Source organism: Ursus maritimus, unplaced genomic scaffold, assembly GCF_017311325.1.
Source record: "Ursus maritimus isolate PB19 unplaced genomic scaffold, ASM1731132v1 scaffold_13, whole genome shotgun sequence".
Classification (NCBI taxonomy): domain Eukaryota; kingdom Metazoa; phylum Chordata; class Mammalia; order Carnivora; family Ursidae; genus Ursus; species Ursus maritimus.
In genome coordinates, this window is record NW_024423675.1 from 19077166 (window position 1) to 19096928 (window position 19763).

The 19763-nt window shown below is 35.2% G+C and overlaps 1 protein-coding gene across 2 annotated transcripts in view; it reads right to left on the bottom strand.

Annotated features, from left to right (window-relative positions):
• The window catches only part of SEC63 (SEC63 homolog, protein translocation regulator), a 70502-nt gene that overhangs the window by 35674 nt on the left and 15065 nt on the right, over positions 1-19763 (bottom strand). For both annotated transcript variants that reach the window (XM_040627596.1, XM_040627597.1), the window contains exons 2-8: positions 18848-18947; positions 14237-14351; positions 12769-12881; positions 4929-4990; positions 4271-4329; positions 2688-2738; positions 1368-1476 (exon numbers count right to left, since the gene is read on the bottom strand). In XM_040627596.1, coding sequence (XP_040483530.1) covers positions 1368-1476; positions 2688-2738; positions 4271-4329; positions 4929-4990; positions 12769-12881; positions 14237-14351; positions 18848-18947 — 609 coding nt within the window. The remainder of the gene's footprint in view (positions 1-1367; positions 1477-2687; positions 2739-4270; positions 4330-4928; positions 4991-12768; positions 12882-14236; positions 14352-18847; positions 18948-19763) is intronic.

Here is a 19763-nt window from a genome sequence, read left to right on the forward strand (position 1 = left end):
TCTTCCAATGGAACAGTGTAAGGCTAAGTGTCACCCTCAGAAATAAAATAGAAACCAAGCTCACTGATTAAAACACATCATAAATAAGAAACACTTTCATAAAAGGGTTTCTATATTAAAATTTCAATTCAACATAAGAAAGAGTGATATATGTGTGTAAAAGGGAGAGTAGCATCCACTTATTCCTCAGAAATAAAAGATCTGCTCATTCCAAAAATAAAAGATCTATTCACACAGTCACATGATTCTAAGTAGTCTTGCTCATCACCAAAAAAAAATTAATAAAACTGGCAAAGCCAAACTACAGAAAACTCCATTTAGGTTTTGGAATAAAAATGTACTCTACAGTGAGGCACAATTTAAAACTTTTTAAAACTTCTACCTTCCTTTCTTTTTTTCCCAAGGAGGGGAAGCAGGGCTTATCTATGATGTGTCTAAAAGTTCTGCAGAGCAGTGATTCTGAAAGGCAACACTATACATTCCAAGGATAAAATTTATAATGTTAGCTTTATGGAATCAAAGAAAGTATTTTAAACAGAACCTTTTTTTCCACAAAGAAATTCTGAAATAAGACTCTGGGAATGAAATATTCTGGCAGTTTTCTTTCAACACATCCAAGACCTTACTTATTTTATTGAGATTAATACAGTACAACGTACTAATTTAGGGCTTGGGAACCAGACTGCTTGAGTTCGATCCTAATTCTACCACTTACTGTATGTATCCTTAAGCTCAGTTTCCCCATATATAAAATGTGCTAAAAACAGTAGCCAGACTGCTTGAGTTCGATCCTAATTCTTCCACTTACTGTATGTATCCTTAAGCTCAGTTTCCCCATATATAAAATGTGCTAAAAACAGTAGCCAGACTGCTTGAGTTCGATCCTAATTCTTCCACTTACTGTATGTATCCTTAAGCTCAGTTTCCCCATATATAAAATGTGCTAAAAACAGTAGCTTACTTATGGGAGCAAAATAAAGATTAAATGAGTTAACGCATACATAATCCCTAGCAATGCCTGGCACACAACAAATACTCAAGAAATATTAGCTAGTATTATTACAAAATTAACACACACGAAGCTTTACCATAAAATTTCTAGGGGAAAAAAATGTATGTATATGTATGTGTGTATGTGTGTGTGTGTGTGTGTGTCTGTGTATGTGTGTGTGTGTATATATATCTCTGAGTAAATGGGAATAACAGAAATACAATACACGTGATAAAGGGTGTTAGCATTCTCCTCCAGCTTCAGTTATATGAAAGAGTATAAAACTGAAATGAAATGTCTCCAGTTGAATATATATCAACTCCACATAAATGACTCAGAAAATAACCTAATATCACAGCTACTTAAATTTACTTACGTTTCATATCCATATTTCGGGTTTTATAAACAAAATATGTATAAATCTGTGTCGTGCGTATTAGAATCTGGTCTCCACTATAGCGTATTGAGCGATACCACCAAGAGCCCTAAAATGCAAATAAAATTAAACAATAAATAAAGCATCAAAACCACAATAAATATTAGGTTTGATACAGAATATGTTTCTGGTCAAATTTTCTAAATGTTCATGAAACAAGTAACAATATCTGAACTTTAGAACAAATGCTTTGTTAGATATTTCAAATTATTTAGCAAGTATTTATGCCGCCCAACACCTAAACACCAACCTACTCATACAATATATGATTAAAACATTTATGGTTCAGTTAGAAACTGAAGACAAAACGGAAACAAAACAACCCATTGCTATAAAAGCACCAAGCTGGTTCCTGACACGGTTCATATTCAATAAATATTTGATAAGTAAGTGCAGGAGCAATTTTACAGTTGATATATACTACTTTCATTCGACAGGATTCCATACAGCTGAATCCTCATACAACAAACCTATGATGAAGGCAAGACAGGTTAGTTATTAGTCTCACTATGGGACTCAGAGGAACTATAAGACCAGAAAAAAACCACCAGTCACGAAAGAAACAGTAAAATCATAAACTTTATGTTATCTCCATATTGAGGTATTCTGCAATAGTTTTTAAAAATGAGGTTGCTCTATATGTTGTGCCCCAAATATAGGAAGCAAAAAAAGTCACAGAACAATATATACAGTAAGATGACATTTTTTTTTTAAGTGTGTATGTATATACAATCCATAGAAAAATATCTGAAAGGGGTGCCTGGGTGCCTCAGTTTGGTAAGCGTCCAACTCTTGATTTCAGATCAGGTCATGATCTCAGGGTCCTGGGATCTGGCCCTGCATAGGGTTCCCTGCTCATCAGGGAGTCTGCTTGAGATTCTTTCTCTCCCTCTCCCTCTGCCCCACCCCACCAAAAATAAATAATATTTTTAAAAAATATCTGAAAGAGAGATAATCACTGGTGTTCTCCAATGAAGAAGTGAATTTGAGACAGGTGATAAAGGAAGACATTCTCAATTCTAAATACATCTGTATTATTTCAGTTGTGTGTAACTTTTGTATTGGGAGGAGATATACTCTAACATACTCAAATGATATCACCTTTAGAAGACCTTTAAAGTGTAGCTGAATATAAGAGTCTTAAAATTCAAGGATCAATGGAGTTATATTCTAATAAAAATTGCAATCTTCTAGGGAAACTCCAAAGCACACCACCAATTCCCTTCCCAAAAACTGTTAATAAAAAGAGTTAGAACTTACTACAACAACTGGAAGGATAACCATGAATGCCAATCCATATACAAGTAAAACCTAGAATTGAAAAGAAAATAATTATGGCTTTCACAGGTGAATTATAACATCTAAGAACACTTATTTTTAGGCTTACATGGGGGAGGCACTATCAAAAGCACTCATGTATTATTTCATTTAATCCTAATTTTCAAACTCTATGAGAAAGGTACCATTACTATTTTCCTTTTGCAAACAGAGAACCTGCAACACACACAGGTTACATGACTTGTCCCAGGTCACAGAGCCACTAAGCGATGGAGCCAGGACTGGAATCCAGGCATTTCAACTCTAAAAATTTATGCTTTTATCCACTATAATAAATTACCTTTTAATCTGCTCAGATTACACCAGCAAAACAGCCTTATAAATGATATTTTCCTTCCAGTCAGGTACTTATAGATGCACACCTCAGCAAGTAGTTAGTGTCTTAGAAATAAACAACAGAGCCCTGGTTCCTTATCAAGGAGCAACTTCATAATGTTCTGTTTACAAGTAATTTCCGGCTATTGGTCTTAGATTTTTCTCCTACTACTTGATCCCAAATCAGGTAGCTAACTATCTTTCTCTTCTCCAGTTTTCCCACAGTAATCCTAAGCATGACAGACACTCTTATATATGAAACCATATATCCCTGAATGTAATGAATGTTTGTCAGCCATAAAATAACATTAAACAGCCATTTTCAAAACAAAGTACAGACTATATGAATTTTGTTTTTTACTGCTTCAAAGATAGCTCCTAATCATTTTTAAGAAATGTGAGACAGGGATTATAGACTATATGAATTTTCTTTTTTATTGCTTCAAAGACAGCTCCTAACCACTTGTAAGACATGTGAAATAGGGAAACATCTATTCCTAAACCATAGGTTAAGATGATTCCTGATGTTTTAGGGTTGCAGCATCTATCACCGATTAAAAGTCTGATATCCTGGGGCGTCTGGGTGGCTCAGGTGCTCAGGTGGTTGAGTGTATAACTCTTAGCTTTGGCTCAGGTCATGAGCTCACAGTCATGGGAATGAGCCCCACGTGGGCTCCACACTCCGTGTGGAGTCTGCCTCGATTCTTTCTCCCTCCCCGTGTCCCTCCTCTCCCTCTCTCTCTCAGGTACATAAAATCTTAAAAAAAAAAAAAAAAAAAAGTCTGATATCCTACTGCCTCCCTAAGTACCATATGGAATATATATAGCATTAATTTAGCATATGTTAACATTATGTTAGCTTGGATAAATGTGAAATGAAGGATAATTTAAATTTTGAGTACTACTTAGGATACCATATAGAACCATAGTTCTCCAAGCCAAGGATAAGACCTGACCCGAAACTGCCAAAAGAAAAGAAATCACAACTTTAAGGTTTTAAAACTACAATTAGAACATACTGCCCAAACAGCAACCTAATAATGAGAACCAATTCTTTTTTCCATTATATAAAAAGTTTTCACAATACACAGTAACATTAAAAACAGCACAGCAGTATTTTGTTATACCTCTCTTTAATATCACTAAGATATATCTAACATATTAAATGTGTCTTATTTACATGCACTCACCAAAATTGAGTTTTTCTGGTCAACTATCCAAGCTGGCAAGGCAATTCCAAAGCTTGTGGCTAAAATAGAAAGAGTATTTCTAAAGAATATCCACTTTCAGTTTTATTATTTAGTTATATCCCAAAATTCGTCCCAATTCCTCCCCACCCCAAAAAAAGCTTTGAGAAAGATTATATTGTGTGTTCCCATTACATAAAAGTTAATGGATTTTTCCAGAAGGGGAGAAAAAAACTCGACCAAAGTACATGAATTTCTTATTAAATCTAAATTCTTTTATATGTCCTGGGTAATGTAAACACTATGAATATACAAGAAAATGTTCAAAGTCAATAAAGAAAAACAGATTGTTTTCATCCAACTTTTATCGACTGCTAGCTGGAAATGATGAATAATTACAGTGATTACTCTTCTCATCAACCCAATCTAAGTTCTATCTTTCAAACTGGTTGCTAGAAAGAAAAATAAAGTAAAAATTAGCTAAAGAGAACTCATTTACATATCTATTTAACTCCTTGAGGTTATAATTTTCCTATTCACAAACTAAGAAAATAAAAATATTCTTTTCAATCTATTAATATTTTCATTATATATATATACACACACACATTAATATATAAACACTACATCACCAGTAATTTTTAATTATTATTTACCATACCTTGAGGGCCATCTGGATTCCCAAACTCCTCCCAATTTTTCCGGGACTCTTCATCAGTTAAACTAGCATTAAAAGAACAAAATTGCAAAATTAGAATGCCACGTCTGAAAGGTACTCACATATACAAACTCTATTAACTAACGAACTCATTTCTTACAGATATTAATTTTAGAAAATCAAGAAAAGCCTCTCTGAAATCAGGAAAAAAGAGAGAGAGAAGAAAGCAAGGAGTTCTACAGTAAAGCAAATGAGAACTACTGAGCCTTTATAGAAATTCCTGGTTGGCCCGTGGGTTCTCAAGTTTTGCCAGTTCAAGCTGGAAGATAAAACTTCAAAGGTTACTACATTTTCTGAGAAGGCAAGGAGGATTATAGGTGACTTTTTTTTTTTTTAAAGATTTTATTTATTTATTCAACAGAGATAGAGACAGCCAGCGAGAGTGGGAACACAAGCAGGGGGAGTGGGAGAGGAAGAAGCAGGCTCATAGCGGAGGAGCCTGATGTGGGGCTCAATCCCATAACGCCGGGATCACGCCCTGAGCCGAAGGCAGACGCTTAACAACTGTGTCACCCAGGCGCCCCTATAGGTGACTTTTTTCTTGTATCCTTATATATATTCCAAAATTTCTTCAATGAGCGTTATTTATACTTTAATAATCATACCTATTTATAAACTTAATACAAATTAATAATAATAATCCCTCCAAAACTGGTACCACATTCTCAAAGAACAAAATGAACACCTGTAAAATTCCATTGCTATAGAAAAGGTCATTTGCATTGTGCTGAGGTCACACTTTTCTTCTAAAACAACGCCAGAAGGACTAGGAAAATATCTGCTAAATCAACAGCTTCCTAACCCAGCAATATAAAAATGACAGTGATTTATTAAACACGTAAAAAAAAATATAACCCTTGATCTGGGCCATGGCTCAAGGCACAGAATGAGAGTGGTTTTATTCCAGGTCCCAAAATAGATGTTAAAAAAACACTAAGAGAAAATTTCAATTCCTTCAAAAACTTTACAATGTTGTTAAGGAGAGAAGGCAGACACACACAAAATGACCAGTAATATCATAAGAAAGGTATTTTTGAAGACCAAGTGGCAAAAGATTATGTTTATGTCCAAATCTAATTTTAACCTTCCCAGAATATACACACACAGGATACAATGTAGTTTTCAACAAAGCTCCACGTTAAGAGAGAAAATACAGAAGTACCTTTAAAAAATAGCAAAAAATTTCAATGATTTCAACTTTTTTTCATCTAAAACATAATTTCTATTTTTTATTATTTTTTTTAAGTAAGCTTTACACCCAACGTGGGGGCTTTCATTTACAACCTTGAGATCAAGAGTTGCACACTCCACTGTCTGAGCCAGCCAGGTGCCCCCTAATTTTTTTTAATTGAAGTATAACAAACAATATTACATTAGTTTCAGGTGTACAAAATAGAGATTGACAAGTTTATAAGTTATGCCATGCTCACCACTGGTGTCACTACCATCTTTCACTATACAATGCTATCATAATACCATTGACTATATTCCCTATGACTTTTTTTTTTTTTTTTTTTTTTTTTTTTTATGTGACAGACAGCCAGCGAGAGAGGGAACACAGCAGGCGAGTGAGAGAGGAAGAAGCAGGCTCCCAGCGGAGGAGCCCGATGTGGGACTCGATCCCGGAACGCCGGGATCACGCCCTGAGCCGAAGGCAGACGCTTTAACGACTGCGCTACCCAGGTGCCCCCTCCATGACTTATTTTTATTCCCTTTTATTCCCGTGACTTATTTTTTCTGTAAAAATCTCTATTTCCTATTCCTCTTTACCCATTTTGCCCATCCTCCCATCCCTTTCCCCTCTGGCAACCTCAGTTTATTCTCTGTATTAATGGATCGGTTTCTGCTTTTTGGTTATTTATTTGTTTTGTTCTTTAAGTTCCACATATACGTGAAATCATATGGTATATCTTTCTCTGCCTTATTTCACTTAGCATAATACCCTCTAGGTCCATCCATGTTGTCACAAATGGCAAGATCACATCCTTTTTTATGGATGAATAACAGTCGTGTGTGTGTGTTTGTGTGTGTGTGTGTGTGTGTGTGTGTACCACATCTTCCTTATCATCTATCAATGGACACTTGGGTTGCTTCCACATCCTGGCTATTGTAAATAATACTGCAATAAACACAGGGGTGCACGTATCTCTTTGAATGAATGTCTTCGCTTTCTTTGGGTAAAAATCCAGTAGTGGAATTACTGGATCACATGGTATTTCTATTTTTAATGTTTTGAGGAACCGCCACACTGTTTTCCACCATGGCTGCACCAATTTACATTCCCACCATCAGTGCACAGAAACTTCCACATCCTCACCAACACTTATTTTTCTTTTCGATTGCAGCCATTTTGACAGGTGAAAGGTGATAACTCACTGTGGTTTCGATTTGCATTTCCCTGATGATTAGTGCTGTTGAACATCTTTTCATGTGTTTATTGACCATCTATATGTTGTCTTTGGAAAAATGTCTATTAAGGTCCTCTGCCCATTTTTTAATTGTATTGTTGGTTTCTTGGTGTTGCATTACATAGTTCTTTATATATTTTGGCTATTAACCCCTTATTGAATGTATCGTTTGCAAATATCTTCTCCCTTTCAGTAGGTTGCCTTTTTGTTTTATTGGTTTCCTCCACTGTGCAAAAGCTTTTTATTTTGGTGTAATCCCAATAATTCATTTTTGCTTTTGTTTACCTTGCCTTACAATCTTTTTTTAAATCTGTTTAAGTAGGCTCCACGCCCAATGTGGGGCTTCAACTCCCAACCCTGAGATCAAGAGTCACATGCTCTATTGACTGAGCCCGCCAGGCACCCCTGCCTTATGATTTTTATCTAGAAAAATGCTGCTATGGCGGATCTCAAAGAAATTACTGCCTATGTTCTTCTAGGTGGTTTATGGTTTCAGGTCTCATAACTAGGTCTTTAATCTATTTTGAGTTTATTTTTGTGTATGATATAAGAAAGTGGTCCAGTTCCATTTTTTTGCATGTAACTGTCCAGTTCTCCCAGCACCATTTATAAAGAGACTGACTTTCCCCATTGTATATTCTTGCCTCCTTTGTCATAGATTAATTAACCATATAAACACAGGTTTTTATTTCTGGGCGCTCTACCCTGTTCCACCGATCTATGTGTCTATTTTTGTGCCGATATTGTACGTTTAGTTACCATAAGTTTATAGTATATCTTGAAACCTGGAATTGTTATACTTCCAGCTTTGTTCTTCTTCCTCAAGATTGCTTTGGCTATTCAGGGTCTCTTCCATGTAAATTTTAGAATTATTTATTCTAGTTCTGTGAAAAATGCTATTGGTATTTTGAATAGGGATTACATGGAATCTGTAGATCTCTTTGGGGAGTACAGACATTTTAAAAATATTAATTCTTCAATTCATGAGCATGGTGAATATCTTTCCATTTGTTTGTGTCATCTTTAATTTTTCATCAGTGTTTTATACTGAGTATAGAGGTCTTTCATCTCCTTAAGTTTATTTCTAGGTATTTTATTCTTTTTAATGCAATTGTAAATGAAATTGTTTTCTTAAATTCTCCTTCTGCTATTTCATTATTAGTGTGTAAAAATGCAACCGATTTCCAGGTATTAGATTTGTACCCTGCGGGGTGCCTGGGTGACTCAGTCATTAAACGTCTGCCTTCAGCCCAGGGTGTGATCCCAGGGTCCTGGGATCGAGCCCCACATCGGGCTCCCTGCTCTGCTGGGAGCCTGCTTCTTCCTCTTCCACTCCCCCTGCTTGTGTTCCCTTGCTCGCTGGCTGTCTCTCTGTCAAATAAATTAAATCTTTAAAAGAAAAAAAAAAGAAAGAAAGATCTGTACCCTGCAACTTCACCGAATTCATTTATTACTTTTAAAAGTATTTTGGTGGTCTTCAGGTTTTCTATGTATAGTATCATGCCAACGGCAAAAGGTTACAGTTTAATTTCCTCCTTTCCAATATGGATGTCTTTTATTCATTTATTTTTTTCTTGTCTGACTGCTGTGGCTAGCACTTCCAGTACTATGTTGAATAAAAGTGGTAAGAATGGACATCCTTGCCTTAGCTCAGTTTTTCACCACTGAGTATGATGTAAGCTGTGGGTGTTTCACATATGGCCTTTATTATGTTGAGGTATGTTCCCTCTAAAACCACTTTGTTGAGAGTTTTATCATAAACAGATGTTGAATTTTGCGAAATGCTTTTTCTGAATCTATTGAGATGATCATCTGATTTTTATTCTTTGTTCTGTTACTGTGGTGTATCGCCCTGAGTGATTTCGCAAATACTGAGACATCCTTGCATCCCCAGAATAAATCCTACTTGATTGTGGTGAATGATCCTTTTAATGTACTACTGAATGTGTAATACTCTGTTGAGGATTTCTGCATCTATGTTCATCAGGGATTGAAAATATTTTTAAACTTATCAATTTGGTCATTTATGAAAACAAGTACATAGGCATCTTCAGTCCCTTTCTAACTTTAACTCCACTTATACTATTTGACCTAAGTCCACAGTAAAATACAGAAGCCAACAAAAAGCACTGTAGAGAGGTTGCTAGTTCATAAGGAGGGGTGCTTATGGTGGCTCTTTTTTACTAAGGGAGGGATATTTCTCAAAAAATTTTGCCCTGGTTTCCGTGTACAACTGTCCACTTACCCAGGGCTTTTGCTGTAATTTTTCTCAATATTCTGTCTTCTAATCAGATTCTCTTCCCAAAAATAATTATCTGTCCACTCTACCTTTCTGATGGCACCATGGTAAACTGCTCTGTTCTCTATACAATGCCCTCAGATTTTGCAAAATAAAGCACAGCTCACATCACAGAAGCACTTGATTTTTTTCAAACTGCACACACAACTGATTACCATTCCATTAAGCTGACTTGTGCAACTGGTGTGACAGGTACCATGCTCCATAGTCAATCAAATTAAAGGAACTTTTACCACAAACTTTTTAAAAGTGTAAGAAGGGGCGCCTGGGTGGCACAGCGGTTAAGCGTCTGCCTTCAGCTCAGGGCGTGATCCCGGCGTTCTGGGATCGAGCCCCACATCAGGTTCCTCCGCTAGGAGCCTGCTTCTTCCTCTCCCACTCCCCCTGCTTGTGTTCCCTCTCTCGCTGGCTGTCTCTCTCTCTGTCAAATAAATAAATAAAATCTTTTAAAAAAAATAAATAAATAAATAAATAAAAGTGTAAGAAAGCAACTAATTTTTGGCTTCTTGTTATATTTACTATACTGAAGTATAATACCATTCCTGAGACTTAAAGTACTTAAAAGTTATATAATTTTAGGGGTGCCTGGGTGGCTCAGATAGTTAAGCGTCTGCCTTCAGCTCATGTCATGATCTCTAGGTCCTGGGATGGAGCCCCACATCAGGCTTCCTGCTCAGCAGGGAGTCTGCTTCTCCCTCTCCCTCTGCCCCTCTCCCTGCTTGTGCCCGCTCTCCTGCTCTCTATCAAATGAATAAATTTAAAAAATCTTAAAAAAAAAGTTATGTCATTTTAGTATAATTCATATATAATACGCTTAAACAATACCAATGATATTAACATAATTTTTTAAAATTCAATGAGTATAAAGTTTCCTAAACATGATTATATCCCTTAACTTTGCAGGTAGGAGGTTGTGTCATAGATCCTATTAAAAATCTGATAAAATCTCTAACCCTTCTGCCCTGGAAAAATGCATAGTTACATATACACATAAATTCTGTATACAGTTTCAGGGGTCCCAGATTTTACATCCTAAGCTGGAGAATGTTTTCATTAAATTATAGGTGAATGACCCTGAGTTGACTACGTAAAGCTAAGTTACATATTCATGCATAGGAACACATGAAAACACATGTGTTTTTTTTTTTAGAAATAGCTTTAAAGTAACATCTACATTGTCCACTTGTTATAAAGTAGCTTAAACATAAGTTTTACACCTGAAAGCCAAATCCCAACTATATCCAAAAGAAACCAGAAGCTATGAACCAGAAAATTCAATCGTTGGTCTAACTCCTCAAAAACAACCAGACCTCCTTTCCTTTAAAAGTTAGAAACTGGTATGAAGAAACAGGAATGACCCAGCTTGTTATTACAATGGGCAAATAAGGGAAGAGAAAATATCCTGAATAGCCAAAGCAAATTCTAAAAAACTTTGCAGTTCAAAGCCTATAAATGCATTCCAAAAGCTGCTTGAGTTATACTTAGGCTATGCTAGAGCTATGCATAGAATGGGAACTTCAATCACCCAGAGCTTATATTTAGCAAAATGTACCTTTATCTAATCCATTTATACTTACACAAGTTACAAGATCTCAAAGTTCTAGGTCCCATAATCATTTTATTCCTTCATTTGTCTGATGGACCATCAACTATTTAAGACATTTTACTTAAAACACATTCTATAGCTTGATCATATAATTGATTTAAAACCAAAGGCATATATTATTCTTCTGTACTTTTTAGAATAGTGATTACACAACATAAAGAGTCAGATTTCTAGTAACCTGAGAACAAAATCATGAACTTAAGAATGTTACAATACCTGAAAACTGAGGGGAAAAAAACCCAAAGACACTGAAATTAAAACTACCAATTAAACAAGCTTAGCTATCCAACTTCCTCTGGGTATCTTCAGTTCTTCTTAAATTACCTGAAGACAGCAACTGAAGCACTGAAACACTCACGCAATGAGAGTAAATGCTTGGAGAAGACACAGTGAAAAAAGGGGGAGACACCAACTGAAAGACAGAAATCTGGAGGACATCTGCTATGCAGAAAACAAAATGTAGTAAACACTTCAGGAAGTTCCTGAAGGCTATCATAAAATCATATTCATGTATATAACAAGCAACTCAAAAAAAAGAGGGGAGAGGAGACACAGTCAATATACTTTTATTAAGCACAAAATGAGTACTTCCCAATCTTCTATAAGTCATATATCACTTGTACTTGCTATTACATCTGAGTATCCCATTTACTTCTTTTTTTTTTCTTTTAAGATTTTATTTATTTATTTGACAGAGAGAGAGAGAGAGAGCGCGCGTGCGCACAAGCAGGGGGGGCAGCAAGCAAAGGGAGAGGGATAAGCAGGTTCCCCACTAAGCAGGGAGCCCGATGCACGGCACAGGGCAATTTCACAGCTCTGGGATCATGATCTGAGCCAAAGGCAGATGCTTAACCAACTGAGCCACCCAGGCACCCCTCCTATTATTTACTTCTATTTTTAAAATCAGCACAAAATTATACATCACTGAGTCCTCTAAAAATAGATAACATCTTGTCTGTATTTTACTCTTTAACATAAGAGCTGTATGGGGATATGCCTATGAGTCCTGAAGAATCCAGCTAACTTTTATCTCTTGTAATATTAACACTCAAGGAAAAACCACCTCTAATTTTATATATTCTATCTTGTTTCCCAAAAATTAAACTAGTCTTTAGATAGCCTAATGAGACAAGCTACATTACCAAAATAAGAGAAATAGATCTAGTCTAATAAAAGCCTAGAAATGAAAACAAGGTGTAAGTATATCCTCTTCTAATCAGAATGCTTACAAAATAACTCAATTAACATATTACCTACTACTTAACTAACTTCACAGGGCAAAAGCACTACTCTAAGTTGCTTAAAATTCAAGTTTAGTTAAATTAGCAGTTCAGGGTTGTCAGCCAGTTCCATAAATAAAAGACTCAACATATAAGGTCAGCATTTAAAAGCAATGACAACTATTTTAGTCAAATAAAAAACTATCTTTACCACTCCTTAAAATGCGTAATGGGTCCTACTGATACTTACGCTGCGTAAGCTTTTGCTATCCTCATGAACATAACTTCATCACCTCCTTTATCTGGATGATATTTAAGTGACAGCAAACGATATTGTTTCTTAATCTCTGCTACTGTTGCCCCCTAAAAGGAAAGCTTTGTTTTAGTAAAAATAAGCACAATGCTGTAAAAACATAATTCATCCCACTTTGAACTTTAAATATAAACTATTCAATATTTTCAGAAAGAGAAAATGTTTTCATCCTATGTTTGTCCTGTAAGTTTCATCCCATGTATTTTTTAAATAAAAATACTTATTTTGTCCAATACGTTTATTTTATTGAGCACCTCCCAGGTGTTGTGTAGTACACTAGGCACCAATGATTTAAGAATGAAACCACACAATGCCATATTGAAATAAAATAAAAGGACAGTAACATTTAAATATCAAAGAATGATCACAGTAAATTAAGTCTGTCTGAAGAAACTCTCAAATCAAAGGTTAACTTCCTTTCTAAGAAATAATCAGAAGAATATCTGGTTTCATTTGTTTATCAATATTTTAATATTAAACACTTAAGTTTACCTTAGCTATTTCCTAATTAGACTCAATTTCTATTAATAAATTTTTCATATTTATTTTTATGGGATTAAATTGCCCCCCCAAATCTTTTAATCTTAAAAAAATCTCTTGATGACCATGATCATCACAGTAAGAAAAATCAGATGATATGATGTAAATCCTGCTTCTACAAAACAGAAAACTAGAAGACATGTTTTGTATTGGTATTACATGAATAACTGGATAAAGCCATCTACTGAGCAAATACTAGAAGTAAAGAAAGTGGTTTGGGGAAAAAAAAATGGAAAGAGCGCTAGATTCAGTTTGGCTACTAAGAAGTTATGGGACTCCAGACAAGACACAAATTTTCCAGGCCTCGTTTTCTCCACTGGCAAAAAAGGCTAGATGGTCTCTAGCATTCATTTCAGTTCTAACTTTCCACTGATATACCTGAAGACTAATTTTCTATTGGGACCCATCTCAATCAAGTTCAATCAAAAGATTACCTAAGGAGTATATCCAGGGTTAACCTGAATTTCCATTAACAATGAAACAAGTTCTTTGTAAGACATAAAGACTTAACACACTGCGTTAGTATCAACTAACACAGGATCATGAGATTTTTACCATCCAACCAACATAAATGAACCTCCTGGTTTTAACTTTGCATTAAACCAGTCTTATAAAAGTCTTTTTAAAATATACTAACCTCTCATCTCATCTTCAAATATTCTTATATTTAGCAATTTCAAACCAAGCTTTACTAGGATAGAAATTAACATCTAGCTCAAAAAACATTTATACATTAGAATAAAAATGAATTATATATCCAAAGTCTGATTTCTTTAGGCACAACCCAATTCCTTTTAGGATATGGGCTTATGGTATTTTCGTAGGGTCAATAAACTTATGTGCATTGTATGAAAGTACTACTTACAGGATCCAAATTTAATACTTCGTAAGGATTGTATTCTTGATATTCTCGGTCTGTTTTGGAAACTTTGTAGGCAAGGAATAAGAACAATGCCCATCCGGCAAGCAGAACTATTTTCCTGTTTAGGAAAAAAATAAGTGAAGTATAAATAAATATACCTATATGGTTTTCCTTTAAGAGTCTATAAAGACATAATGGCAGATCGAGGCAAAAGACAATCTAAAGTGTCCTACATCACTATGATATTGACTCAATTCTATAATCTCTGGGTTGTAAACTCCTGTCACAACCAGAACAGTATCTTTTTTACCTTTGAATTCTCTAGAATCTAGTAGTCTGCATCTAGAATCTTGCATGTAATACTCCCTCAATTACTCTTTGCAGAATTTTATGTGTAGAACTTAATTCAACTTATTAACTTGTTGGTCTCATTATATTAGATCAAAATATATTAACACTAAGTATTCAGTAAACCATTTACTGTAAAAAAAAAAAAAAAAGCTGCTCTTAACCTAATAATTAGACTTTAAGTAAGATAAACTGCAAAAAATAATGGGTCAATTGTGCAATGATGAATGAATAGCCTTGTTTATAACAGCAAAACTTTAGAAACAAATTAAATATCCATTTATATGGAACTAATTAAATAAACCACTTATAGGAGACTAATAAACCAAGACACAGCCAAATAATTAGCCAATACAGATATAGAAAGATGTACATAATAGGATAAAAAGGGATATAAAGGAATATATAGTTTGGAAAAAAAACCTACTTCTTCTCTCCAATATGTTCTGTTTGTAAAAATATTTAAAAGACTGATACTACCAGTGTTGGAGAGGCTAAAGAAAAAAGGAACACTCATACCCTTCATACTCTGAAGGACTGTCTGGCAATAAGGTATCAAAACCCTAAAGAAGTACATACCCTTTTAACTAAATTTCAAGAAATTTAGAAGAAAATAAACTAGAATTAAGTATATAAAGTATAAAAAGCTGGTTACAGATATATAACAGAACTAATACACAGAATACACAGAAATATTAAGAGAAAACACACACAGAGATGTCCATCAATAGAGTAGTAGACAAATAAATTAAGGGTATTGTAATAAAGTGAAATACCATCTAGCCAATAAACGCAATATATTTGCTGTGGAAGATTATCTACCTTGTATTGTTAAATTAAAACAAGAAAAACAGCTTTCAAAGATATATGTATAATATGCTATTTTTAATAAATAAAAGTTTATTTAAAATATAGAAGGTAAATCATCTTAATAGTGGCTATCTTTAAGTGATGAAATCGAGTAATTTTAATTTTTTTATACTCTTTATATCACACTTTTTATGCTAAGTAAGAACTGTTAAACACATAAAATGAATCATATGAGGCCTAATCAAACAAAATTGGAGTGACCTTTTTTTCAAAGACAGAAAATGTTCCATGTGTTTAAGCTCATTTGGTAGAATCCTAGCTCAAATATGTTTATTTGGAATGAGCCTCTAGGATCAAGTTCCAATCCACCTACTGACCTTTATCACCCAAATTAAAAAAAAACAAAAAACAAAAAAAAACCCATCTCCCAAAGTTCCCTAAGCTTTTCTTTCTTTTTTTTTTTTTTTAAGATTTTATTTATTTATTTGACAGAGAGACAGCCAGCAGGACAGGGAACACAAGCAGGGGGAGTGGGAGAGGAAGAAGCAGGCTCCCAGCAGAGGAGCCTGATGTGGGGCTCGATCCCAGACCGTTGGGATCACGCCCTGAGCCAAAGGCAGACGCTTAACAACTGAGCCACCCAGGCGCCCCATCCCTAAGCTTTTCTTACCATCATACTTTTGCTCTTGAATATTTCCACCCAGAATTCCCATTTCCGCCCATCCAAACTCTATTCATCCTTCAAGACTCACCTCAAAGCAATCCTTACCCTGTCAAGGTGATCAATGGGGAAATCAGGATTACAGTCAAAAAGAAACAAAAACCATGACTTTTCTCCTCTAACTCACTGCAGGCTCCTTGAGCACGTGGACAGGATCTTACTGAGTTTTTTACTAACCCCAGAGTAGCTTAAACACAGTTGGCATTCACATACCAAATTCTTTCCATCTGGCCAAAATAATGTTCTAATCCTTATTAAGTACTTAATATTGCAAACTGCTTTCCATACAACTTATATCCCCAAAGAGGAAAAGAATGCCCTACGTGGAACACTCCCACTTCCACCAGCTATCGAGGGGAGGTAATTAAGAACATAGGCTCTGGAACAAAACTACCTGAGGTCAAAGCCCAGCTTCACCACTTAATAACTTAGAGATCTTGGAAAGTTGCTTTGTCCTTTACAACTCAGTTTCCAATTTTTAGGGTAGGTTTGAGAATTAAAAGAGATTAGGTATGTAAAGCACCTAGAAGGTACCTCACAGATAGTAAATAATCAATTCCTGTTAGCTGTTCTCAGTACTTCTTACCCAAATCTCAGCCCTGACCTCACTGAGAAGCCTTCTCTGTCTCAAGCCAGGAAGCCCTTCCTCTGCTCTGTCATGGCACCCCTCTCGCAGCCTTACTAAACTCTATTATCATTACTTGTTTATTTGCCAGTATCTCCCACAACCGTTAAGTTGCTGAACCACGTCTATTGGTTAATCACAATATATCAGTTGCTGGTATAATACCTGGCACATAAATAATAGGCACACAATGACTACTTCCTGAATGAATAATGGAAATAATTTACATAGTAATTTTTAACTCAAACCCAAAGTCTGCAATACCTTCAATATGCTACAGAACACTTGAAAATCTACAATCCCACATTTTGTTTTGCCAATGCCCTAAAAAAGCTAAGAAAGCTCAGAAAACAAAGATAAAAGTAAAATTGAAAACCACTAAAACAAGACTTAAAAGCAAAGAAGAGAAAGAGGGAGAGGGATCACAACACTTAGGACATACTATACCCCCCCCATGGCAGATGCTCTACATGTTGCACCTGGCTCTCTGAGCCCAAGAATGAAGAGAGGATTAGAGAAGCTCCTAACAGAACCCCCCAGGCTGATGAAAACTGTAACAACCAATAAAACCATGCTTTAATCTCCTGAAAGCCAAAACAAAGGGGGAAACATAACGGATTTCACTGTGATCTACACCCGTTGTTTTAAAAACATTATTTAGGTCCTGTGAAAAGATAAGCATTTTTCCCTACATATAGCATCAGTGATCAACTCCTGAAATCTTGTGTATTTTCTCTAAGCATATCTTAAAGGTCATTTCCAGAAAGAGCATTACACAATGACTGCTTAATTGTGAAGCAATGCTTTAAGTTAAGCAGCACAAAGGTTTTGATGTTTCTGACCTTACCTAAATTGTTATCTCTTACCTATTTAATTCTTCCTTACTTATAAACATCCCTTAATCTGTGATTGCATTTAAGTAAATCAGTTGACTAATCACTGAAGAGAAATTCACAGAGTTGGGTTTTTTCCTTGAAAACTGAGGTTCAGATACCCACAATGTATTGACCAAAACCCAAAAAGGAAGAGATTGGGAGGCCAAAAATATTTGCCTTGCTACCTCATAAAACTTTAAATGAGAAGCAAAAGCAAAGAATAAACAGTGAACATAAAACTACTCTTGTAAACACTAATTTTGCCTTTTAGTTTCACATCAATGAAGAACACTTAACACAAAAGCTAAAATTTCCCTCCCTCTGCAAAGGAAGTAAACAAGGCAAAGTAAAACCTTACAAAGAAAAACCATTTAAACCCCTTGAAGTTACACAGATATGTTGTAAACTATCATGATCATTTAAACCAATATTAAAAAATAAATGGTTCTACTTTTACTAATTCCTCTGCTAGTTCTTCCCCTCCTATCTACTGGATAGACAGATAGAAGTAATTCACAAGATACAATCCTCCAAAAATGGCAACTCTTTCACCTATCAGATTCATCTATTACCCCCAAACTGATGACTCAGGGTGAAGACTCTAAGCCAAGGCTCTAAACCATACCCCCCAGTCTCACAAAATTAAATAGGCCTGCTCTCATTAAACATGCTAATGGCCTGTTTAATCAGATTGGCCTGCCAAAATAAAAGGTCCCTGCTCCACCACTTCTAGCTCCAGGACCTTGGTCAAGTTATCTTCCTCTTAATTTCTTCATCTGAGAAAACAGCAAAAACATCTACTTTGAAGTTAATAATAAAATTATGAGATAATACATAAAGCCCTAGCGCAGCATCTGGCATACAGCATGTGCTCAATAAACTTTAATTATCACTATGAAATGCTAACTTGATTATGTCACCTCCCTGCTTCTGATAATCTTTTGAAGATTCCCCCATAGTCTTTAAGGCAAAATTCAAATCCTAACAAAATGCACAAGGTCTTCCTTCAAGATCTGACTTCCCTTTCTCCCTTCCTCCCCCAAGTCAGTAGAACATTCTCTCTCCTTTGAACTTCTAAATCATTCTGTTTAGAAAGCTCCCAAATTCACATCTTACCCATACTAAGGCTACAATTTCTTTAAACATATGTCTTATTCATCATTATAGCCATATTTTATGTTACCTAGGAAAGAGTGAGCACTAAGTTTTTTTTTTTATTGAAACCAATTACTTACTTTACTGTAGGAATAATATTTGGCTGGGGTTTTAATAATCGTAAACGATACCACATACATCTTCCATATACTTTTCTGATATTCTTTAATCGAATTTGCTCTGTCAAAAAAAATAAATAAGATGATAAGTTAAAGCATTTTTCACAGTGAAGACAAAACCAGTTAATACCACACTAACCTTCATTACCATGCTAAAATTTTACTGGAACATAAAATACTAGCTACTCAAATAACCTTTAAGAAAAATTGACAATACACGTTAATTTTTCTGCCACTCAGAACAAATGATCTATGGAAAATTTTGTTCAACTACCACGCAACCATTTTCATGCGAGACTTAAGTAACTTCTAACTGAAAAACGCAAAAACTAACTTGAACCCAAAATATTTAATCACGCGATCAGCAATTTCTGAGAAATTCTCTCTTCCTTTCCCTTTTGCTACAGAAGGTACAAGGTATAAAATAGTTGAAACATGCAGCTTATTAAGGAAGCTAAGCAGAAATGGTATTATTCAATCATGAGAGTAATTATGTTAAATTAGAAAAGTCACCCAAACCCATAAGAAGTTAAAATAGGTTCATATAGGAGTTATAAGAAAAGGCATTATTTTAGTCACCAGGAAAAATCTGCAATTCAATTAGAGGAATTAAACCAAAGCCAAAACACCATATATTGTTTTAAGAAACTCACTACCATCACTTGAATAACTTTCCCAAGTTAAAAAAAAAAAAAAGTTAAGTTTTTAAATAAAAATGTACCTTTTCACAAAGATGGCATGCAGAAACAAAGGGAAAAAAACCCTCGCCCTCCCAAAGCTGAAGCCAAAACAAAGGCCAAGAAGGCAGTGCTAAAAGGCAACCACAGCCACAGGGGGGGTGCTCTGCATGTCACCCACCCTCTGGTGGCCCAAGACA